Here is a 25,936-nt window from a genome sequence, read left to right on the forward strand (position 1 = left end):
GATGTGTTGACGTAGATTCTGGGTGAACAAAAGCTGCTGATGCCTCAGTGTCAGGTCGTACACATTCAGTCTGTCCTTCATGTATATTTAATCTTAGATAGCTTTCAGTACTTTTGTCTGTGCATTGTAACCATTTTCTATAGTGTGCTTACCACCCTGACTTGCATCTTCTGGCAGAAGTTAAAGAGAAAGAAATTTCCTCGGGGACAGACTTGTCTATGAACACATTTAGAATTTGATTTATAGGTAAATGATCAGTACAGCTAACAGAGAGTCAGCAAGATCTTTGTTTTACCGCTATGCTCTAGGAGTAAGGAATGCTGGAAACCTGATAACAAGGAGACTCTGGTTATTTAAGAGGGCAACCCTCACTGTGTTATCCAATTAGGAGAAGGATGTATTATGTGTACCTGTAGCATCCAGGTGTATTACATTTCATTGCCCTTTTGTCATGCAGTTAAAAGAGTAGCGTTTAAAGCTTTTTAACTCTCCTGCCTCCCCCAGTACTGCCAGGTGTGAGGGCTGCGTAAATACACACTTTTAGGAGTTGCTGAAAATGAGACGTTAAAGGTCAAATTATTTTGCTGTGCTTTGAATACTGGGGCTGCAGCTGGTACAAGTTTTCAGCTTCTTAGTGCAGTAACGAGGGGTGATTTTTCAGGTCTCCCTCTAGGAAAAAAGAATAAAAAAATGGGATAGTTGGCGGGGGATTTGCAAGAAATGCACGAGAAGTTGGCTGCCCTATAAACCGGTCAGCACCGGGACTTGCTGTCCCGGATACCCGCGGTAACTTCGGCAGCACCCGCAGGCCGCCCGGCCCCGTCCCCGCTGGCTCCCGCGTCCTTGTGCCTGGCAGAGCCGGGAGATGCCCGCAGGCAGCGTCGGGGCTGCGGCAGGGCTGGCTGCCCCCGCGGGTCTGTACGGGGAGCGGGGTGTTGGCGTCCGTTCCCCAGACCCGAGCGGCAGCTCGTTTTCATTGGAAGCTGGGACTGACCGCGGACTTGGAAGGGAAGTTAAAAAATCCCACCAGCCCGACGGCGGGGCCGGCGGGGGGAGCCCCTCGCCATGGCAACGGCACCGAGCGATGGAGGCGGCGGCGGGACAGCGGCAGGGCCCTGCCGCCTCCGCCCCTGCCCCTGCCTGCCCCGCGGCCCCGCTCCGCACCAGGGCGCAGCCCCCCGCCGGGTCGGGCCGCCGCCGCGACGCGCCGGGAGAGGCGCCGGCCCCGCCGGAGAGCGGCAAGGACATGCAGGTGCGGCGGGGGCGGCGCGGCGGGGCCGGCCTGGCCCGTCCGGCCGCGGCAAACAAACAAACACGGGAAAAATCAAGCGAGAAAGGGAGCGCGACCGTGCCCGAGCATCCCGGGGCAGGGCGCACCGCCACCCCCAGAGTCCCCCCGGCGGCCCGGCCCGGCCCGGCCTGGCCGGGCGAGAGCCTGGGAGAGGCGGCTCCGATATCCGACAGCGAGCCGGGGCGGGGGGGAGTCCATGTTTAGGGGAGGTCGTGCGGGTGGAATGAACTTCTTGGCGTTTGGAGTCTGCGTGGGAAGTGAAGTTTTAGAGCGGCTCTTCTCTGGTAACTTTTCTCCGTGAGGTTTTTGTGGGATCGGGCGTTCCGCAGGCGCTGCGGTCGGAGGGGGTTTGCACATCTGTACTGTGTAGGGCACGGCCGTTCCCGGCTCTCTCTTTGTTTTTCTGAGGTGCCTACGGACGCTGATAAAAGAACTTAACTAGGCGTAATTTGCCCTGTTGCCTCCTCTGAGGAGGTGTTTTTATCTGTGATGAAATTCACAAACTTTCGTTGTTTATAAACAAAATAACGGGGTGTTGTATTTTTAAGAGGGCAGCTGTTTCTAGTGTTAATTACTTGTCCTGTGACAAGGCTTCAGGTACGAAAACGCTTCAGGTGGTTCTTTCAGTAACAGAGGCAGAGGATGCTCCTGAGACCTGCTGTAAAAGAAGAGGAATAATGTAACGTGCTGGCAATTCCTGTTTCCTGCCTTGCACTGGAAGTCTGTTGCTTTCAGCACCGCTCTGAAAATTATTTAATTACTAGTTTTGTTGAGTCAAAACACACAATTAAATATACAACACTTGTTCAAGCGTTAACATTTAATGAAACTATTTTTTTTTTTAACTATTTGTTTTCCCTTTGTTTTGGTTGAGTCTTCCAAAAGCAAGAAAGTTTGCAGTATGGTCTTTCGTTATTAATGGAAGCTAACTTGATTACGTTTTCCTGAAAGGAGGGTGTAGTTAATAGATCCCAGGGATGGTTGGTTTCCATTAGATTTCCATAATGTTAAAGCAATATAAATGCACCTTACTCTTTAACTCTTGCAGTAGTTTCAAGGACACATTTGAAAACTATTTGGACTGATATTTCTGTACAATTCCAAATACAATAAGTTATTGTGACTATTTCTTGTAAGAGCATTTGTTTACCAGGAGGCCTGTCCTACCGAAACTTAAAACTTTCAAGTCAAGAAAATCAGCCTAATGCTTTGGTAATATCTTCTGGAATACTCTAAACTTTCATAAAAAGACATTGTTTGGTTTACAAGATATTTTGAGAAAATATAATTAATTAATTAGTCGATATATGGAGCTAAGAATAAAAATGAAGCCACTGTGTCTTTATTAACATGCATTTAAATTTTGATCATAGCATTATTCAGTTGGGAATTTTACTGCTGCTTTTTCCTTTTGCTTTCATGGGTATGTGGTTTGGAGATTAAGTAGTCAGAACTTTTTTTTTAAGTATATAGTTTGATTATATTTATCATTTAACACTATCATGGGCTGGAAACTTTTGCTCTTGGGCAACTTGGGAACTAAGTCCATATTAGTAAGTATGTGTGTCGAGTTTTGTCACTTTTCTAGAACAGAGCTTGATAGTGTAACTTCTCAATGACCAAAAATCTCCTCCTTCATTTTAGCAGCCTATATTTTGCAGGCAATCAAGTGGAGAAAGAGAGAGATGAAGGAGGATTCCTTCAGCACTTGGGCAGTTCACAGTTTAACTGCTGAGTACAAGACAGCAGCTGTGTTACTCGTGTGTGACTTGCCTTAATGGGAGTTTTTATTTAACAGACCACCATAATAATTGTTAACCTTTTCACTTCTACCTTAAAGTTGGGGAAGTTCAGGTACAGTAGCCTGTGTGGAAAGAGAGATTCCTTTTCCACTGCCTCCCCAGTGGATGTGCAGTGGATTTGTAAGATAATAATGGGAGATATGTGATGAACGCCTCTTCCCAGGAAGATAAAATCAGGACACTAAGAATTGCTCAATACCAGATGTAGAGTAGTGTAAACAGGGAGAAGCATTTGGTGTATCAGTGAAAATGAGGGAAAACGTTTAAGACACTGACAACTGTTTGGCAATAACCTTATTGGAAGAAATAAAATACCCTCTTCTTCAATAAAAGATAAAATTTCAGCCCAATTCTATGTGCCATAATTTTGGTATTGTCCTGATAGGAAATGATCCTGAAACTTTACTAGTATTTCTGTTCTGAAGCAAACAAAATAGAGAGGAGGCCATGGGTTCAGCTTCTGCCAGAGGCAGGTTGCTGTAAGTCACTGAATTCATGTACGCATGCTACAGCAGTTAAAACCCAGCAAGCCACTGCTAAGAAAAATCCTGCATTCAGCAACGTACATCAAAATGAAGAGGGTCAGAAAGCTGCATAACACTGTCTTCCTGAGGACACATGCAAAGTTGCAAGGAGAGAGAGTTTAAGGTGTGGGAACGGGAAAGAGAAAGTGGATGAAAAGATGGAACCACTGCTTTAATGTGCAACGAAAAGAGAGAAATTTTCTGGGGTTTGTGCTTGTTTTTGTTTTAAACAATGATTGGATAGCTTTGATCAGATTAAAAAGTATTCACTTGCTAACTGGTGGCAGACAAACCATTGGATACGGTTACTGAATATCAAAGCATGCAGCAAATTCCATGAGACAGCTGTTACTGCAGTATAAAATGGCTGAAATAATCTTAACAACGGCTATCAATAGCTAATCTGCTAGAAAACAGAGAAGCTGCTTTTTGTTTTCATTACCAGTAGGATACTACAAGTTAAAAGAATATGCAGCAATGGAAAGAGGAACCAATGCAGTAGCATGAGAACTATGGGTAGATTTGATTTTCTAACAGATATTTCTAATAAAAAAAAAAGACAAGTATGTTGTCTTGTTTGGAATACAGTGGCAGTTGAGCTGTATATCGATATGGATTACATTTGTTAAATATATTTGGACAAAGCATGACATCAAATGTTTAGATGGGAAAGAAGGATTTTTCTTAGTCACAATCAGGCTGTGACTGGTTAAAAGAATATCACAGGTCCCTACTGATTTCAGTGTTCAGTAGCCAAATAACGTATTTGAAAATGCTTAATAGAAACAGGACACATTTCCAAAGAACTGTGACTGGTAATGAAGGAGTATGTTGTCATTACAATTAATACTTGGAAGATTTACAGGTAGGGAAGGTCTGTTGCTTAATCTCGATCAGACAATGTGTCGTACCCCAAACACTCGTATGAAGAATGATAACACTTCATGACAAATGATAATGACGTATCACAGGAGATGAAAGAGGTTTAATAAGGCTGGCAGCTACAGGGCATCTTGCATCTTGCCCAACCTTCTCTGCTCCAAATGTGCAGGGGAGAGACGGCCAGCCGAGGAAGCAGCGATTGTATGGCTCCGGTTGCTCAGCAACAATTCCAGCTTTCTACTGCATATATGTATGCAGGCAGAAGCAGTGGTGCTGTTTCCAGAAAGGTCTCATTTATCACCAAGGACTAAGCTTCTCTCTGGCACAGTTGGAGGGTATGCCATGTAGGCATGGGCTGCCCACGTACAGCCCTGAAAGCCCAGGATAACTTTGAACTTTACATTATTGCCACTTTTGTCGAGATGATTCGTTTTGGCCATTTGTTTATGTAATACTGAAATTTGAAATCTATACTTGCTGTAATGTTCAACTTATGTAAAGGGAAACACTTGGTTATTGGCAAATACAGTTCCGTTTCTGTTCCTAAGTATCTGAGTAGACATTGAAAATACCTGAAGGGTGTTGGGATGAGGACCTAGGGTTGAACAGCAGGACAGGGGACAGCGCTGAATGCTTTCTGGCTCTGTGCAGTTGGACCGCTGATGCTGAGAGGCTGCAGCTGGTCCAGTTTAACTGCACAACAAAAACGGGCACGGTAACACCAACAATTCTGGGAAGTAACAGCATGGCTCACGTGCTGTTGTGTTTCTGGGATAGCCAGTGGATTGTGGGGTATTAAGAGCAGTGGATTAAAAGTGAACAAAAAGGCTAAACACAGAGAATGGCACTTAGCATTGTTTGTGTCTTCTAGGGTAGAGAAGGGCAGGCCCAGTAACAGAAGACTTCTTGGGGGCTCTTTCAAGACAAAAATGCCCTCTTCATTTACTCAGTGTTTTGAGTGCAGATTTGCCCTCAAGTATTTACTCCATTATTACTCAAATCAGTTGTCAGTTGGAGCTGCCTTTCCTGCTTGGCTGAAGAAACAGAAGGGAGGTGTCATCTGTGAAGATGTCGGAGGGGTTCAGGACCCCTAGAAAAGCTGAAGACATTGCTAAGGTGTCGTGATGAAAAATAATATATTAGTACGTAGTATAATGAATATTAAAAACTTCAGGTTTCTCAAGCAATAAACTCTTCATGTTGTTGAATGTCGAGTTGTGTCTTCTTATCTGTATACCTCAACAGGTTTTCTCTGGTGGTTCCCATACTGTTGTTCTTGTGCCTTGCACCCATGAACCCAATAGCGTTAAGGCAGGTTGAAGAACGGTCTAAATTGCAATTTGTAGAGTAAATGAAATGATTTTACTTTTGTTGGTAGAACACAGGAGAAACTGGTATTTTATGACTGAAATATGTGACTTGAGCTTCTATATGCTGGATAATAGTTTATAAAATAAAATATACCGAATTTTTTCATAGCATATGTGGACACAGTAAAGTTAAAGAACCATCAGATTTTTACTACAGAAAAGAGTGTTTTATTTAGCAGATAATAGTGGATGGAGTACGCAAGCTACAACTACTAAGGGATTATGAGGTCATAATTTGGATGTGCAATCAAGTGCCAGAAGTTGGAGGCAGTAGGATGTAATTTCTGTTTCATCACCATTTGATTCCTAAAAATTTATATACTGAAACCATTTTAGACTTCCAGCATGGAGAAAATAACATAAATTCTGCCTTTTATGAAGTTTATTTGGCACATTTTAAGACAGGAAAATGGAAAATGTGGAAATCATGATTTCTCATGTATATTTCTAAATGATCATTAGTCTGAAAAAGAAAGAAAAACTCGCCACCTTCCTGCTCTGAATTGTTTTCTGTTTTCAAAGGTTTTGACCCCTTCAAGCAAAATGCTTATTATGTGTGCTGAATTGTTTATTAATAGAAATTAGGTCAAGAGGCAGAGAACTCTTCTATATTAAATAAATTCTTTTATTTCTATTTCAATTTTTAATGAAATTTGTTGTACAAAGGATGTATAAATGAGAAGTTCATATTGACGAGGATTTATTAGCAGGATTTGTAGCTGATGGCACACATTGACTCTAGAGGTGAAAGATTTTTTCCTTTTTTGGGGAAATAAACAACAGAAGGGTGTGGGGGAGAGGGAGAAGGAGAATGCGCTCTTCCCAGTGAGGCCAGGTAGAGCAGTGATGGGTCCCAGCTGAGCACCCTCTTGGGCTGATCTGTCTATGCCTCCAGTGCAGCATGTGGCAATGATAAAGGTGAGGATGCTGATGGTGACTCCCAGGACTGTCTTTTCCTTGGGACCTGTTTGAACTCCCTATTAATTGTTACTGCTGATTGGAGCATGCTAATCAAATGCAAATGTTGCACATTGGTTGTTAAATCTCTGTGCACATATAATATCCAGTAATGTTTATCAGCCATCTCTGTGACTATTTTCTACTCTGTTATGCATTATGTTTGGTTTTCTCTAATGTAAACTAAAATCTTCAAAGACGAAAGGCAAAGAAAGGAGGATGTGAGGAAGAGCGATCCTTTTGCCAGAGGGAACGGCTTCCCATGAGAAAGCACCAGAACAGCACTGTTGGGCTTTGCAGGTGCAAAGCCATGGGGCGCGAGAACAGCAGCACCAGAACAGCAAAGGAAAAAAACCTGCTGCAGAGGCTTTGGAAAACACCCCCCCTCGCTGCCCTGACAGCTTAGGTGCAAGGCTACAGAGGTGTGAGCAGCAGGCCTTTAGCATTAGTAAGGTGAAAGCACCTGGAGGTACCATACAGCAAGATGGTTTTGGATTTGCTGGAGTTTAAAAGCCAAATTTTAAATCTACTGAAATACATCAAAGGGTTGTTACAGCCTCAAAAAAAAGGTGAGCTTCACTTTACACGTGGCAGGGTTATTGTATCTGGTCTCTGGACAGTTATTTAACAGTGGTGGAGAGGGAATTCCTGCTAAAAGCTGAGAAGCTGCGGTTTCACGAGTGTTGGTTTAACTACATGCAGGCAATGAAGTAACTTCAAGGAAAAGCTTTTGGAATCTTATTTTGTTTTCTCAGGAGCACCATTACAAGAGTATTCAATTGAGAGAGTCCTTTTAAGGTTTGAGGAAGATGTGAATAATGGGAGTTGGATGCTAACATCCACTTGCCCTGGCCCCGAATTGCTGTATAGCAGTCATAGGATCATACTCAGAAAAAGGCACTGGAAGTACTAAGTAAAAGAGGAATGTTGATACAATGGTATGTTAGGGAACAGCCTCCAAAGGTGCAGTAAAAGTAGTAGTCTAAATCTTGGGTTAATCGATAAATAAATAAATAAACCTCCAAAGGCTTAAAGCAAGAAGTGCTTTGTTAGAAGATGACTGGTTTCAGAAAGAACCAAAGACAAAAATTTTACCAAGCAGAGAGCAGGGGAAAAAAATAATTACACTGCAGAAAAGAAATACAAATCTATGGCCTGTGATTATTACCTTTTTATTTCTCCAGAGAAAGGGAAAAGTTATGAAAGCAGACACTACTGCGTTGGCTGGTTCTTAAGCATTATATTTTTCATGCCATAGCTGCTACTACTAAAACTTGCCAAGAAGGGTGTTTTTCTTGTTATTAGTTGAACTGGGTAGCTTAGATTAAATATACTTAGTTGTTGCAGGTCTGTTTCATTGAATATTTATCAAACTTAAATTGTAAGGAAATGAATAGGTAAAAGTTGCATTAAATGAAATCTTGTTTGGTGGTGAATGACTCTAAATGTATAGACTGAAAAATAAGTAAGACTTCCTTAAAGTCTACTTGGAAGTAAATGTTAAGAAAGTCATGACCTTATTAAATAAAAAACCACTCACCACCACCCCATCACTTTCTATATTTTGAAATGCATGTGTTGAAGGAGTTAATTTCCTTAAATTGTATGTGTATTAGTAAGTTATAGGGAGGGAGAAGAAATAAGGAAGACATTTTACTTGTCATGTTTTCAAACTAAAGACTACTTATGTAATCCAGTAATACAACTGAACAAACAACTCTTTCTGAGTTCTGTGGAAGAAGTGCCATGAAACTTCTATTTTCAACTAATGTATACAGCTCTTTTCAAAGATGGACTAGTAGGTCCGTCTCAAACTGAGATTAGTAGGAATGATCCAAAAGGCAGCTGGAGGTTTAAATAACTTCCAAGTGCCTGGAAAGAAAACAGCAAGCTCAGCATAGCTACTGGACTGTTTTAATGAATGTGTTGCTTATAATGGAGTGATAGAGCACAATGGAAATATCTTTTTCTTGGAATCCGTAATGGTATAGATATGTTGTGCACAGGTTATGTGCATCCTGGTTGCTGTATGGTCCAAGTTTAAGATTTACAGTTGGACTTGATGATCTTAAAGGTCTTTTCCAACCTAAATGATTCTATAGCTTTCCTAATATGAGTACAACATGTCTTAGCTGCATAGCCAGCATCTATATCATAAGATGTGATTTTTCTCCTGACCCACAGGTCAGATGACTTACTCCTGTGGGCTTGGTGCAGCTGTGAGTGGAGTTTTAGAGAGCTTTAGAGCAATTTAGTTCAGCTGTGTCTGAACGACTGTAATAGCTGTTGATAGCAGTACAAAGGTACTGCTAAACCCATGTAGTGAAAAAGCCTGAATTCAGCACAAGTAGTCAAAAACTTCAAAATGTTAATATTATTTATTAAAAGGGACATAAAAAAATCCACCACTGGAACTATTTTACTTGCTTCTGTGTGGATCCACCTATGCTTCTGCTGCTGGCAACTAAGCTGAACATAGATTTGGGCCAAGGAACGACTTGCAGGGCCCGAATCAGATGGTCTTGTCTGATTGCCATCACAGCCAGACAAAAATGTGAGTTTTTAATTGACAGACCTTTTTGTTGGTTGTTCCATGGAAAACAAATTCTCCACATAGACATTTTGTTATTAATACTAACCTACCCTGAAACATCTCAGGGTAGTACAATCAAGCTTTTATTTATTGATTTACTTATTATCTTACGTGATTTGCATATTAGCAGAAAATCAGGTGTGAATCTTTAGGGCTGATGCTGCTGAATCGCCTTCCAGGTAAAGCGTAAATAAAGAGCTGTAGAACAGAAAATGTGAACCATTACATCATTGTCTTCACTTAAAAGGGTAACAAAGCAGCTTGTAGAAAGCAGTTAATACCTGTGGAAGTATTTACTACCTCAAGAAGAGGTAAATGACACAAATATTCAGTTTGCCCAGTTTGGCACACTGATCTGGCAAATTTATATCAATTATGTCTTGATAGGCTGCATCAGTAGGGGAAGCTATCATTCTCCCAGATTTAAAGGTAACAATCTGAAATTTAAGTCTATTTATTATGGGTATATTGCTAATCTGTAAAAATATATTTTTTTGATCTTTATAGTGGTAACTTCAGCAAAAAAATTAGCATTTTTCACAAATATGTGTTTTTTCATCTAATTTGCCTAAAATGGAAATATTATAATTTTAGAAACTTATCTCTTGTAATCTTCTATATTTGTTAGACTTGGTGCCTTCTTAGGCTTAATGAGAGAGAGAAGTTATAACTAGTGATCCAATGGTAAGTCTTGGAGATCCATAATTCATCATGCTCAAGAGCTACAAAAGGTGGTTCATGTTGTTTAGACTGTAAGATGTTTGAAAAGTTGTGGAACAGAGACATGATCCAAACAAACCTAGAACTGTTCTTCGGCTCTTGGTTGTAAAGATGACGCTCTGTTTCTCTGGACAGCTCTGATAGCCCTGGAAAATAGAAAAGACAAAGCAACGTTTCCGTAAGGCACGGTCATTCAGGTTGGCGTGGCCTGTTCACAGCCTGTTGGAGAGTCCGTGACTTCCAAATGTGAAACAAACAGAATGGAAACGCTGCTTGGCTTAGCACTGTGTGCTACACAGATAATTAGCAATTCTTTACAATAAAACTCGTAGTTATTTATGGTCTTTTCTTGAAGCTAAATGCTTCATTTGCTGGACTGAGGTTCTGCAGATGGCAGAAATGAAGTCTTCCCTGGTTTTATAGGAAATGTACAGCAACATCATCTACTGGCATCAAATAGTTGACCCCATGTGGCATAAGACACAGCAATCTTTGGAAATACAGTATTGCAACGTCCATTGTTGTGCTGATTAAATGGTTGAAGTTTTTAGTTCTAGGATGGATAAGGATATACTTACAACCTTTATGATGATACGCTAACTTGTCTGCAGGATAAAGTACATGTCATAGAGTGAGATGGTCAGTTCTTACAGAGAAACAGTGATGGATAGAGCATCTAAAGGAGATTTTTCTGCAGAAGGAAAGGATCCTTAAACTGTGTTAGGAATAGAGACATACATTTCAGCTGCTATATAATGTAATAAGCACTCTGATATAATAATTCTCAACATAAATTTGGCCATCATGGACCAACTTGTATAGTACTTACTGCTGTATAGATTACAAATAGGTCCAAGCAGTGTTAATTTTTTTTTCTTATTATTGCTGAACTCCTATCACAGTAGCTGAAATAAACCTAACTTTCATCCCTTCCTTGAGCAGGAGTCCTTGAAGATTGTAAAGTAGTCACATACCTTAAACTTTACATCAACCTATAGAGGTAACTGTACCGATACGACTTGATGAACACAATTCAGTGTTTGGGTTTTAAAACTGTCATTCCTGCTTAAAAAATTTGGATAGTCATAACACCACATATTAATCCTACATCCATACTTGTGAACATGGAACAAGGAGGATGTTTACAACCAATTAAAAATAATAGGTTCTTAAATTTCCTCTGCCTTGACTTTTGGAGACTTTGCTGTCTTAATAATGAAATAATATTTTCAATATAAAAAAGAATTAATGTCTAATACAGAACATATAATCTGATGAGAGATGATACGATCACACTTAATGCTAGTGCATTTACAGTGAGTTAAGTGGACAGATTGCTCCTTGCTCTGTCAAGAGAGATAACTGAGCTGCGGGGAAGTATCTGTGAAAGGTCTGTATCTAATCCAAATGGCCAAAGTCTTGGGACTGGAATAGCAAGTTAAAACACTCAAGATGCTATAAAATGTACATGTGAATATGCAGGCTTTGTACAGTTAGCTGATTATCAGAGATTAACTTATTAAAAGTAATCTTCTGATAGTTTTGAAATGAAATGTATGAATATGTCTTTTCTTCAGCTAGATGAGAAAAAACCTTGCAGAACAATCAAGACAGGAAACACATCCCCTACCCTCCCAGTATTATCTATTCCAGGACTTATGTCCTCTGTTGTGATTGCTGGCAAGCTTCTTAAAGTGCTATTTATTTGAAAAGTTTCTATCTCAATTATTTCTGCCCTGTTGTAGAATTCTGTTTTAGCAGCTTCTAGTAGCTGTGTAGATCACAAAGGGTAAGGCAGAACTAGGTACCTTGTTATTTCAAGAATGATACTTTTTTAAAAATTATTTTTAAAATGTGGAGATGGTTATGAGTAAAATATCAATGTGACCCACTGAGGCAGTAAAATAACATGACTTGGAATCCTGAATGGATTGAACCAATTAGTTTTGGAAAGGCAGGTCAGAGCATAGCCTAATTTGTTATAAAACCTCATAATTGATGGCTGGCATGATTTCAGTATTGCTGTTTGGATCTGGTGTTCTGGTAGTGCTAGTTACCCAGCTGTGTAGGCATGACTGCTTGTACTAAAAACAGACATAATATTAGGCCTTTTGGAAAATAGGCAAGTGAATTGCTTTCTGTCATGGTTTGAAGTGGGGGGAGGTCCGGGTGGCAGAAGCTGCCCATCACACCGGACTCCCATCCCCCTCGGGGCTTGAGCCAATCGCTGCCTCTGCGAATTGCCCTATTTACGTCGGGACAAAGGAACCGGAAAGGTGTGCCTGTGCCCAGGAGCAAGGAGAAGGGAGGGGGCACGGCCCCCGCTCCCGGCTCGGCCGGCGGCCCAGGCCGAGCCGGCGCCCGCCCCGTCGAGGATGGCGGCGGCGGAGCCGCTTGGGGAACTCGGGGAGAGCCCCGCTGCCGGGGCGCCCACCGGGCCGAGTTCACCCAGAAAGGACTGAGATCTGAGAGAAACGGCCACACAGGTAAGAGGTCAGTGGAGATGGAACGGAACAACGTGTGCCGCGGCTGAGTCCCCCTTGCCAGCAGGCCCTTTGCAAACAGTCCTCGGTGGAGCAAGCAGAGACCCACTCGCAGCCCGTGGATGACCCACGTCGAGAAGAGATGCCAGAGCCCGAGCACGGTAGGCATCTAGAGCCCGTGGGATGACCCCCGCCGATGGGGAGGTGTTTCGTTAAAGGAGATGCCTGAGCCTGAGACTGTTGTGAATCGTGGGCACAGGTCGAGGGGCATTTACGCATCTAAGTCTGTACGGAGGCGCATTTCAGGTCGATATGGCGACCCACGCCGGAGCGCATTTACAGTCTGTATGATGACCCACACCAGAGCGAGTGGCTACAGCTCCTTAAAAGTCCAGGACTGGTAAAGCCCGCACTTGGGGCAAATCCGATGGGGTAAGGATTTGCCTCCTAGCGGGCAGGATTCATGCTTTCGCCGTGAGTAGGGGATCCACTGGAGCAAGGAACAGTGGTGTAAGGGCTCCTTTTCCTTTAAGAGAAGCGGCAGTAACAGCATGGAATGAACTGACCTGCACTCCCCCATTCCCTGTCCCCTGCACTGCTGGGGGGAGGAGGTAGAGCCAGGAAGAGAAGGCAAAAGGGGGGGGAATGGTGTTGTTTTTAAGACCTGGCCTTGTTTTCGTGTTATCCTCTCAAGTAACCGTTTTTGTGTGCTTTTTGTCTCTTTGTAGGTAGCTGTTAATAAATAGTTTTGCTTTAAGAAAACAGCCTCTTTTGCCCGGGACCGTGGTTGGTGGGTGCTCCTCTGTTCCTGTCTCGACCCTCAGCTCTTTTATTACATTTTTCTCCTCTCCATTTTACTGGAGTGGGAGAGCTGCGTGGGATTTAGTTGCCGGATCGGCCTAACCCACAACACTTTCTTAGGAGTCAAAAGGAATATCAACTGTATTTTTACTATGAAGCGTACATAGTTTATCTGGAGGCATGGTTAATTTGCTCAGTGTGAATTCAAGGCAATGGGAAAATCTTGAAGTTTGTGATAGAATACCTGCCATAGAGCATTTTAATAGACAGACGGCTTGATTTCTTGCATGGAACTGCAAGAGTTGGGATTTTTTTCCTTGGAGAGGAGACTTAACTGTAGTTTGATGAAACTCCGAAACAATGCATAGGCAACTGGAAAGGAAGTTAAGCTATATTCTAATTTAAGTCTCACAGGGATGTGACAGTTTTCAAGTCAATTTATATTTTGACGAGCATTTCTCTACTAATATGTAGAGATATATGGCCATAGGAGGCACGATTGTTTCATTGTAAAGGAAGTGGTAATAATACTAATCCAAAGCAAGATTCTATACGTATTGAACTAAAGAACAGCTTAAACTTCATGACCACTCTGAGTAAGCTTTGGGCTAATATGCAGTCTGACCTGGGGAGTATTCCCTTTTGGCAGCATGGAAAGAAAAAAAGACATTGCCCTACTGTCTGCTGGGATGGTGGTTCTAAGCTTCACTGTGCATTTGCCGAAGAAAAACAACACACCAGTGAAATCTCTCAAGAACTGGTCCCTCAACTTTTGAGGTGTGTATTATCACCAATTAATGAAAAAATGCAGAGTTGGATGAGTGTGAATCTTATGAGTTTAGAGTTCACCTTTAAAATGCATGACTTAATACTAAAGCAGTTCTGATTTAATCATAAACATGCTGAATTCAAAAATATGCTGCCCAGTTAGCAAGTAAGAACACTCTGTCTTAGCTTCCTGGTGTGGAGCCTGCAGGAAAGAAAAACAACTTTATTTCTAAGGTTAAATGAGCAAAAAGTTAGTCAGTCTATGAACCGTTATTACAATGGTGCTTTGTTTGCCATGCAACAGCTTGAAAAGAGAATATTATAATTGTTTAATGCTAGACAACACCTGCTGAATACCATCATTTGCACTTCCATTGCAGATGGTATTATGGTGTTGTCTTTGTATAGGAGCCTGTGAGCTACTTTGCTGTAGGAATGGCTGGCTTGTAGGGGGGTGTGTGCATATATGTATCAAATGTGGTCTGTTAGAGGTTTTTCTAATTATAACCAAAGATTTGCTGAATCCTCTATTTTTACATAGATTGGCAAGAACTTTTGTGGTGACAGAGAAAAATGGGACAAACATATGGGTGCTATAAGAAAGAAAAAGTAGATGCCACTGCATTTATATTTGAAATGTATCTATGGTAGTTTGAAAAGTCCTCAAGACTGAATTGTTAATTGGTAAACATTGCTTCCAAGTGAAGTAATCCTCAAGAACCCTTCTAAAGTGGGAAGTCCAAGTATTGGATCCTCTTCCATAAGAAACCTTGAAGGTGGCTGCCTGTTTTACACTGGAGGCTGATGTCTCTACTTAAGAAACATGCAAATGAGAGAATGAGGACCTCAGAGACGTTTTCCCTCTGAGAGAGCAGTATGAGGAAGAAAAGGGATGGAAACACATTCTCATGAAATGCTAACCAACTAGCGAACCTTTATGTGATAAACGGATCTGACTATGCAGATGTGAAGAATAGGTGCAAAATTTGAGGTGGGTTCCAGACCGCTGTTGAATCTGTGCTTAACTGCTACTCACAAAGAAGAGAAATCCAGACAAGCAAGGGAGGCCGTAGGGCTTCAGGATGAAGTTTTGCATTGAGACTGATCCTGTTTCATGCTTTATTGCAGCCAGAGAGGGTGGTCTGCATCTTGTGCTATCCCTGTCCCAGGCTTAGTAGTTGTGTGATGATGGAGTAAACTTGTTCGGTGAGCCAAGTAAGAAGATGAAGAAAATATTGCCTGTTTTGCTAGTTATTATTTAAAAAGTGAGCAGTTGTCGGCCCATTGTTTGTCTTAATTCTTAGTGAATGGTTTGGGGCCTGGATTTCAGTTCACGTGATGTCATATATCTGTAATTGAGCCCTTCTCCAGGATGACCACCAATTACTATATGTTAGCCAATTGTTTTCAAAGGTAGAAATAGACTTCATGGTAGTGACTATCAGCTCAGAGACCATCACTTTATATCTGAAATCAGGATTAGGGATATTCTTTTTCCATTTGCCTGTTCGGAATTTTCGTCTGCCACTCTCATACATAGTTGCTCAGTCTTGGAAGGTTCTGTAATTCTTTGTGGTCATCCTTATTACCTTCAATAACTTAGTTTTGTTTGCAGGCTTTGTCACACTAACAGTTTTTCACTTTTTTACCTGACTGGGCAGATGCCTGGAGAGCTCCACTGGTGACTTGTTGCTGTAAGAACTAACTGTTAACTTTATTCCCATCTTCTCCTTCACACCATTTAATTATGTTCTTTATCTCCGAAGGGTCATTTTCCCTATGCTTCTCCTAAAATCATTTGACAATGGATCTTTCTGAAAGCTTTTTGCAAATTCAGATCACGTAGATCAGTCTTCTTTACACTAACACTTATTAACCCCTCCAGGTCGACCCGGCAACTAAATTCCACACAGCCGCTCTCTCACTCCTTCCCCAGTGAAATGGAGAGGAGAAAAATATAATAAAAGAACTGAGGGTCGAGACAAGAACAGAGAAGGAGCACCCACCAACTATGGTCCCGAGCAAAACAGACTCGGCTTTCTTAAAGCAAAACAATTTATTAAAAATTACTTAAAAGGACAAAGGCAAACAAAACCGGTTACTTGAGAGGATAAAAAGAAACAAAGCCAGATCTTAAAAACAACACCTCCCCACCCCCCTTTCCTTTTCTTCCTGGCTCTACCTCCCCCCCAGCGGTGCAGGGGGACAGGGAATGGGGGAGTGCAGGTCAGTTCATCCCATGTGCCACACCTTTCTTAAAGGAAGAGGAGTCCTAACACCATTTTTCCTTGCTCCAGTGGATCCCCTACTCATGAGGAAAACCCACAAATTTCTCCAGCGTGAGTCCTACCCACAGGATGCAATCCTTCCCCATCGGATTGCTCCAGTGTGGGCTTTACCAGTCTTGGATTCTTAGGGAGCTGTTGCCACTCGCTCCCTGGCGTGGGTCGTCCCACGGACTCTAGATGCCTCTCTGTCTCGTCGTGCATCCCATGCTTCACGACCATCCTCAGGCTCAGGCATCTCTTCTCCAACATGGGTTTCTCCACGGGCTGCAAGTGGGTCTCTGCCCCACCGAGTCCATCCTGGCTGCAGGGGGGCTGCTGCCATCTCGCCACCGGTTGCAGGGAAAACTCAGCTCCGGCACACCTCCTCCCATTCCATCTTCACTGACCTGGTGTCGGTGTGGCTGTTTCTCTCAGATCTCAGTCCTCTCTGGGTGAACTCAGCCCGGTGGGCACCCCGGGAGTGGAGTGCCCCACGAGTTCCCCAAGTGGCTCCATCACTGCCATTTTGAGTGGGTGGCGCCGGCCCGGCGTGGGCAGCCCCTGGCCGGGAGCTGGGGAGCGGGGACAGTGCCCTCCTCCCTTCTCTCCTCGCTCCTGGGCAAAGCACCTTTTCCGGTTCCTTTGTCCCGACTTAAATAGGGCAATTCGCAGAGGCGCTGATTGGCTCAACCCTGAGGGGGATGGGAGTCCAATCTGGTTGCCAGAATCAGATCTGACCCGGTTCCAAAACCAGGGAAGCCACAGGGAGCAAATCCCCTCTCCTGCCACCAGGACCCCCCCACATCAAACCATCACAGCTGAGCTCTTTCACAGCGGTGTAGGCTTTTCTATGTTTCCTGTATAGTAAATACCCTGATATATGGCACAAGGTACCAACGACACCTTCCTTATGCTGAGGTTCTAGTGCTATAGCAATGTCTTTGTTCAAAGATAGCGTCCCAGTTCCCCTAGCTTAGTTTCTAGGACCTGTCACATTTAGGTAGAAGCATGTATGCACTTGTTTTGTTTTCTATTTCCTTACACCCTGTTCAAAGGAATAACATTTGTTGCAGCCTTTTGCTATGATTTCCAGTGTGAAAGGTGGCAGCCTCTGCTCTATCACGTTTTGAGGACGTAGGGCTCCCTGTACTTCATCCAAATAGATAGGTGTTTTGAAACCACACACTCTTTAGTGCCTGCTGGCTTTTCCTTAGGCTAGGTTTAAAAACATCACTCTAATCTTATTTTTTAAGGGTACTCTTACAAAGTTTACTTAACCTGTTTCTTCCAAAACCACTCTCTTAGTTTCAGGAGTGTCCTCAGATTCCAATGAGTTTGGACTTTGTTTCCCTCCTGGTCTTTAACTGCATGTTGATAATTTATCACTCTCTTTAGTCAGCAGTGCTGGGGATATTGGGGACATTTGAGCAGTGTTGGGGATACTTGAAGAACCTGAGGTATTTTTGTTTTCAATCCATACCTTACTCCAGCTGAAGCTGATGGGCACAACGTTCACATAATTGGTACTGGAAAATGGCAGAGAAAGTGTGAGATTATGTAGTTTCTCAAATTGGAAAATTTATTACTTGTATGGTTACTTGAACTGAAATTGTCAGTCCTCATAATACCGTGTCTTCATTTGGTAAGACCCATACAACCTGTCTACCTTGTTATACAGAAGCTAATTAATAGCTAATTTATTTTGTGTATGGATGTGTATCTGTCTACTTACATATTCAGTGTTTTTGCTATCTTTAAGCTTTTTTTTTCTTAGCAGTGGATCAAATCATAGAATCATAGAATGGCATAGGCTGGAAGGGACCTTAGAGATCATCTAATCCAACCTCCCTGTCATGGGCAGGGATGCCTCTCAACTAGATCAGGCTACTCAAGGCGCTGTCCAATTTGGCCTTGAACACCTCCAGGGAGGGGGCATCCACAACTTCTCTGGACAATTTATTCCAAAGTCTTACCACCCTCGTACTGAAGGATTTCTTCCTAAGATCTAATCTAAATCTGTTCTCCTTCAACTTAAACCCATTTCCCCTTGTCCTGTCAGTGGACACTCTTGTAAAAAGTCCCTCCCCAGCCTTCCTGTAGGTTCCCTTCAGGTATTGGAAGGCAGCTATTAGGTCCCCCCAAAGTCTTCTCTTTTCAAGGCTGAACAATCCCAGCTCCCTCAACCTGTCCTCGTAGCAGAGGTGCTCCAGTCCCTGGATCATCTTTGTGGCCCTCCTCTGAACATGCTCCAACAAATCTATGTCTCTCTTATGGTGGGGACACCAGAACTGGACGCAGTATTCGAGGTGGGGTCTCACAAGAGCAGAGTAGAGGGGGAGAATCACCTCTCTTGACCTGCTGACCACGCTTCTCTTGATACATGCCAGGATGCGGTTGGCCTTCTGGGCCGCATGAGTGCACTGCCGGCTCATGTTGAGCTTCTCATCTGTAAACACCCCCAAATCCTTCTCTTCAGGGCTACTCTCAACCCACTCTGTGCCCAGTTTGTATTTGTGCCTAGGATTGGCCCGACCCAGGTGAAGGACCCTGCATTTTGACTTGTTGAAGCTCATGCAGTTTGCACTGGCCCATTTCTCAAGCCTGTCAAGGTCCCTCTGGATGGCATCTCTTCCCTCAAGTGAGTCCACGGCACCACACAACTTGGTGTCATCGGCAAACTTACTGAGGGTGCACTCAATGCCAACATCCCATGTCGCTGACAAAGATGTTGAACAGCACTGGACCCAGAACAGACCCCTGAGGGACACCACTTGACACTGGTCTCCATGTAGACATCGCACCATTGACCACAACTCTTTGAGTGCGACCATCCAACCAGTTCTTTATCCACCGAGTGGTCCATCTGTCAAATCCGTGTCTCACCATTTTAGAGACAAGGATGTCATGTGGGACAGTGTCAAATGCCTTGCACAAGTCCAGGAACACAACATCCATTGCTTTACCAAAATAAATAGGCAAATAGAACCTGGAGAACAAATGCCTTGGCTAGAGCAGAGCAGAGAATTACACTAGGACTTCCTACATGGTAGGTTAATTCTTTAAGCAGTACCATCTTTCACCATAAAAGGCTTGTTGGGCAGCAAGATGACATTGTCATAGCTTAAAATCTTAGTTATATGTGTTTCCTCATCAAACAAGTAAGATGAAGAGATCTTCTACCTTGGGAGAAGTTGTATTTTTCAGCTATAATAGCCTTTTTTGTTTGTTTACTTATTTGAGCTGGAGTAAGACATTAGGAGACTGACAAATTGTACACTCATTAGATGTTTTGGACAAAAAACATCTTTCAGAATGACAAGCAACACAAATGCCTACTTGTGTAGGAAATCACTAAATATGTTGAAGTTTTATTTTTTCTCAGAAAATATGTACATTTTTACAAAGATGTGAAAATCCTTGCCTTAATTAAAGATATGAAAGCCTCAGTGTTATTTGACTTTGAAAGCAGCTCGAGGTAAGGAAGTCCACTCTTGGCTTTGGTTGTTATCATTGCAGTTGTACGAAGAGAATGCAGCAGAGTAGGATGTGCTTTTCTGTTAAGTTCTTCCACTTCTATTCAGTGTAGATTTTCATCTGTGATTTGTAAGTGATTCTCTCTGTAGAGGACAATTTCAGTTGCCAAATTTTATCAAGACTGTACTTTGTGGTCTTAGGAAAACAGCGTGAAAGTAATGTGCGCTTTAGGCTTTGAACCACTAGATGGCAACTAACTACTGTCTGTCATTACCCATAGTAAAAGAAACCCCCGTTGCCGAAGCTGTGCACTGGAACATTGCAAAAAAGTCTTTTGACATTGTGAACTGAAATTTCATAATTCCTAAACTAATATGACAACTTAATATTTTAATCTAAAAGGTTTTTCTCTGAAGCAGTTGATTGTGCGCTTAATGGCTTTGCTGCCCTGCATAGTGGTGATTTAGCCCAAATCTAACGTAATGTTTTTGGTTCTGAGCATATTAAAGGCTATCCAGAGATACATGACATATTAAAATTATTCTGAGAATGCTGAGTTATAATACAAGACTGCGTATCCTCTGTAGTGTATATATTACGTTACTAAAAATTATGTAACTTCAGCATGGATCTTCTCCTCCTGAAGCATCTGGGATGAAAATGTGTTTTTCAAATCACAGATCTGATTGTGGATCATCAATAAAATAAAAGGTAAAAGACCATTACTCACTTTTTTTTTTAGAGTTGATTAAAAATTGCAAGAAAACTTTTTTCTTTTTCAAATGATAAAAATGTTTTTGTAAGTGTTAAATCTGTTACTGTGATAAAACAAGGAGTCCTTGTTAAGTTGTTGATTACATGACCCTGTCTTCAGCAAGAACTGTTCTGTTCAAAAATCTTTAAAATGAACCTGGATTATTGGGTCCATTTACATAGCCATGTTACTCTATTCAAACTAATGTTCTCGTGGATGTAAAGCAAATTCCTAAAGAAATATTTTTATAGCAGTTTCAGCAGTTACCAGCTATATCAAGCTTGAGGCTGAGCATTATTTGGTTTTTTGACTTGTAAGGCAAAGACGTGATGCAGGTGATAAGAGTCTTGAATATGGCTGCTAACCAGAAGGTTGCTGCTTAGCCTTCTGGGTTGTTGGCAGTTTTAATGGTATGCTGAATGGGCTCTGCTGGAAGTCTGGCTTTTGACCTGAGGACAATACTCATCTGACAATGGCAGTTAAGTACTGGCTCAACCACTTCATTATTTTCAGGTTTTCCTTTTAACACATAATGAGGTCGAAGATCACAGGAAGTTACTTTCCATAAACATAAAATTTTTTTTCAAGACTGTAACAAAGATCAGCATATTATTAGTACTGTAAATGCAGACTAATGAAAAGGTCCTGACTGAGACCTGACTTAGGATATACTACAGCTACAAAAGTTTTCCGTGCAAGTTAATGATTTGTGATTATTTTATATTAACACATATTAATCCATTCCATGGATTAGATAATTCCTCATCATGATAGATTGTAATTTTTATTTTGTCAGCCTTTTAATTAGTGTAAAAATACCACAATCTGAGTTATTTAAATGACTGAGATTTCTGGAGTTTGAAGACTATTTCTTTTTGCGGATGATAAATGAGCTGACAGAGATGCTCTGCTGGGCTTGCCATTCACAAACAAGAATGAACTAGTTGAAGATGTGGAGGTTGAGGGAAGCCTTGCCTGCAGTGATTGTGAGACTGTGGAGCTTAAAACTCTGAGAGAAGTGAGCAAGACAATCAGTAGGGTCACAACTTTAGACCTCAGGACAGTGGATTTTTTACTTCTTCAGGGATCTGGCTGGCAGGATCCTATGAAGGACTGCCCTAGAGGAAAACAGGACCGAGGAAAACTGATCACAGAATGTTAGAGATTGGAAGGGACCTCAAAGATCATCTAGTCCAATCCCCCTGCTGGAGTAGGACCACCTAGATTAGATCACACAAGAACGCGTCCAGGCGGGTTTTGAACATCTCCAGAGAAGGAGACTCCACAACCTCTCTGGGCAGCCTGTTCCAGTGTTCTGTTACTCTTACTGAGAAGAAGGTGGAACGTAGGAGGCTCCAGTTAGATAGATGGGAGCAATCTTTATGTTGGGTGTTCAAATGCTGTTGTAACATCCAAAGAGCTTGTGGAATCTCCATCCTTTGAGAGATTCAAAGCTCAACTGCATACATCTCTGAGCAACCTCCTCTAATTGAACTTGCTTTGAGCAGAAGACTGGACTAGATGACTTGCAGAGATCTCTTTAAACCTACATGATTTTGTGGTTATGTGAGTTAGTTGTTATGACCTTATATCATTTTATGGCAAAGCTCTATGATTCTTATGTGGTTGTCTGAGAGATTTTTTTTTTTTTCCCTTCAAAAAGAGCTTTACTTGATGCATGGTAAAGTTAAGCCTCTTGGGTTGAGTTTTTACATTAGAAATCATGTACATCCTGCAAAGGAAAAAAAATATTCTTCAGTGTTCTGAAATATATAAAGGAATTAGCTCAATATGTAATATTTAATAGTATGTTGAATTTTGAGAGAAAGCTGTAAAGGGTTCAGAGAAAGTTCTAGATGTCTACTTTTACACTAAATGTAAATATTTCAGTCTCTTTCACACATGTATATATATTCAGATTTGACTATAGTAGGTGGGAAAATTGTATGGAAAAATAAGATAATGTGAGGAAAATGGTGTTTACTCATGTGATTTGTATCGACACTAAGGTTGTCAAGTGATTTTAGACATGATTCACATTGATATGAGTGGAAGCAGAAATATTTATGGGCATTCTAAGTCTGAAATAGCTGTAAAAATTTATTGTTTTTCTTGTTCCTAATATTGGATCATTATTTTTTTTCAAGAGGATATCAGATTCTGTCACTGAAGTAGAAAAAATTAAGACTATTTTCAGAAGGAAAAAACTTAACATTCCTTGCCAAAGTAAAAATGCTGTATTAAGCAACCATTGTACAACTGAAAAATAACTGAGCCTGAATGTGCTTGTATAAAAAAAAAAATGAATAGGAAACTTGGTAATTTAGTAGTCTGTAGGTAAAGGCTATTTGAAAGCTGCTTGACTGTTTTTACTATATATTTAAACAATCATCTGTGACAAGGAAAAAAGATGTCTGTTGACACGAGGATTACTTAAGAAGGCTAAGCACAAATCAGATAAGCTGTTATAAAATTGACTTTTGCAAATGGTTATGTTGCCCTTGAGCATGATGAATGGTATCAAGTGGTGTTTGTATATAAACAGTATCACCTTAACAACACTCTGGTTGGTAGCAGTAATTTTCAACCCCTAATCTACAGGCAGTAAATTCTGGTGGTTAGAGACCTCTAGTTTCTAAAGTAGTCTAATTTAGTTTTCAGGTAATTTCAATGTACATTAGAACTCAATTTTAAATACAGAGCTAAGGTTAATAGTTGCTGGCTTTTCAGGTCCTTACTGTGTTTTCTAGAGGTTTTTTTGGTGTTCCTACAGATAAGTAACCAAACAAATATCAGCCAAAGGTTAGGGGGAGAGCGCAAAATGATGAATCAAGAAGCTTGCTCCATGGTTTAAGGCTTGTTGCTGAAAAAGAGTGCTTGATGCTTGTATCAAATAGTACAATGTTTAGAGCTGGAAGAAAGCATCTGTGGAAACAGAGCATTGGCAGAGTTATAAAGGTAAGGAAACTGAACTTTACTAAGTCGAGACTAATAACTGTATAGCTTGAATAAAGGTGTTGATTGGGGAGGGAGGATGTAGAAAAAATGTGTTTTAAAATGGTGTAAGTGGATGATCTTGGTTTCACAAAACATTCTAATTCTATAAAAATGCAACATATTTATATATAATATATATAATATCTTTGCCTTTTAAAGCAAAATGGTATTTGGGATAAGTGTTTGTCATGAGAGGTATTTTTTTTGTGTGTAACTGGTCTTTTAAGTTAATTGGTAGGGTATCAATCAAGGCTTAGTTGCACAACTTGTTTTGAAAGGCAAATTTACACTGGGAGATATTTATGCGTTTGACTGTTGATACTTGTATCTTGTCAATTGTTGTAGTGGTCTGGTAATGGCATAATTTCACAAATGTTATACTGGTGCAATAAAGTGCTTGATGCTAGATGTGGCAACAAAATGAGGTAGGCTCTGCCACCCTGGAAAACTGAAGTTTAACTTCACTCTTCCCATATTTGTAAAAGGGGATTAGAACTTTGAGGATGCTATATAGCATTGAGAAACAATAATAAAATATAGAAGTTGTTAAGACTGTGTTCAGGAACAAGTTTTAACTTGTGCAGTTATGACTTGCATACTAAATAAGTCATGCTACTCTGTTTAAGTGTCTGCAGACACGTCAGCAACTGCACTCTGTAATGGAGAACTTGGCAATAGTCAATATTTGGTTTCTGAGGCTGTTGTTTCAAAGGAAGGACCCTTGGCATCTCTGACTTCTGCTCTTTTAGTACCTTCTGCTTAAATATATATGCTTATATATTCTTGTGGTAGTTAGAAACTTTTTTTAAATTTTGACTTAATCGCCATATTTTGCTTCAGATTGATAGTCATGGGTTTAGGCATATGTTAAAATGGGTTTAGAAATCTCCCCTTTATTCTGCTTCAGGAGAAGATGTCTCCTGAAATTAGTTTCCTGTGGTTAATTTTTGGTATTTGAGTATTAGGAATCTTAAATTTTTATCTAACATAAAACAAGTCACTTGTTATAAGTAGACTAATCATCAAAGTAGTACTTTTCGGTTGATTAGTTTAGCTTTGGACATGCATCTTTTGTGGGTCTGTGTCATATGGCTTTTCTTACCTTCATAACTAACTAAGAGGGAGAATAGAAACCCAAAACTAAATGTGACTGTGCTGCTGTTCTTTAAATGAAGAACTCAGGTAAAGCTATACCATATAAAAACTTGGACAATGCTTCCAGATACCTAAGTGAGAAAGCATTTCTCTCTTGTAAATACTGTGCCATCTGGATCCTCCTACATCAGAGGGCATTATGAGGTGACTTTGTTGTATGACCTTGAATTGCTACTGGTACTTTTCAGGGTTTGCATGTAAGTGTTACTGCACGAACCAGCAATTCCTCTCTTACCTACGTAAGTGATAGCTTATGTATTTTAGCAATACTTCCATCTTCAAGTCTTACTCTTTCAGTGTTCTTTTAAATGGTGTTTATTTGAATTGTATAAATATGCCTGTTTTTTAGTATTTTTTTTTTCACAGATACTGTTTAGGGATATGTACTTCTTTAGTGAATCCTGCAGGACGTAAAATATACAAAAACTCCTAGGCCATGACCGCATTGGTAGTTTGAAGCAAGATGGGAGGGTAGTTAAAGTTAACATCTTGAAGTCCAAAGACTGAGTTTCGGAACAGGTTTGTGAGTTCCTGCATGGAAGTTCTGGTTGATACAAAAGAATTGAGAGCCTGAAATGCACACTGTGCAAAAATCAGGAAGGAAACAAATCTGGAATAGAAATCTGCTTGTTCCTCCATGAGCCTTTTGCTCATTTATGTCGGGCTCTTAAAGATGAGGGGGAGGGAGGAATGAGAGGTAGAAAGCTTGACATTTTCTTGCAATTCATTCTCTGAAATTCCTAATCTTAAGTAAAGAACATCTTAAAAATTTATTCTCTAAGGAGCATGCAAATGGAAACTGATGTTTTGACTAGTTCTTCAAAAACTTCTGAATGTTTTTAGATATTTGAATGAATGGCTTGCTATTGAAAGGACCGAAGTTAGGTTTATTCTATTGTATTGGGGACAACCTACTCCTAAAAGTGAGGCAGAAGAGTCTTCTGATGACTGCAACAAATGAGAAGTGAGAGTCTGTGATTGGGGAACACTTCATCTGGGGAGGCGAAGCAAGTTCTTAGAAGTGGCAGATCATCAAAATATGGAAGCATGACAGGCAGGGTGTGTTGTTGAATTACATTTTAGTGACCATCAGGAAAA

General features: G+C 41.1%; 1 protein-coding gene across 2 annotated transcripts in view; it reads left to right on the forward strand.

Moving 5' to 3' along the window:
* Positions 1-1,084: 1,084 nt before the first annotated feature.
* DNAH5 (dynein axonemal heavy chain 5) overlaps positions 1,085-25,936 on the forward strand; it is a 159,626-nt gene continuing 134,774 nt past the window's right edge. Inside the window, exon 1 of one of the 2 annotated variants that reach the window (XM_086609042.1) lies at positions 1,085-1,252. In XM_086609042.1, the coding sequence (XP_086465168.1) occupies positions 1,085-1,252 (168 nt within the window). Of the gene's footprint in view, positions 1,253-23,587; positions 23,645-25,936 lie in introns of those variants that run through there. The other variant, XM_086609044.1, reaches the window with a different exon arrangement.

Source organism: Tauraco erythrolophus, chromosome 3 (genome assembly GCF_009769465.1).
Source record: "Tauraco erythrolophus isolate bTauEry1 chromosome 3, bTauEry1.pri, whole genome shotgun sequence".
Classification (NCBI taxonomy): domain Eukaryota; kingdom Metazoa; phylum Chordata; class Aves; order Musophagiformes; family Musophagidae; genus Tauraco; species Tauraco erythrolophus.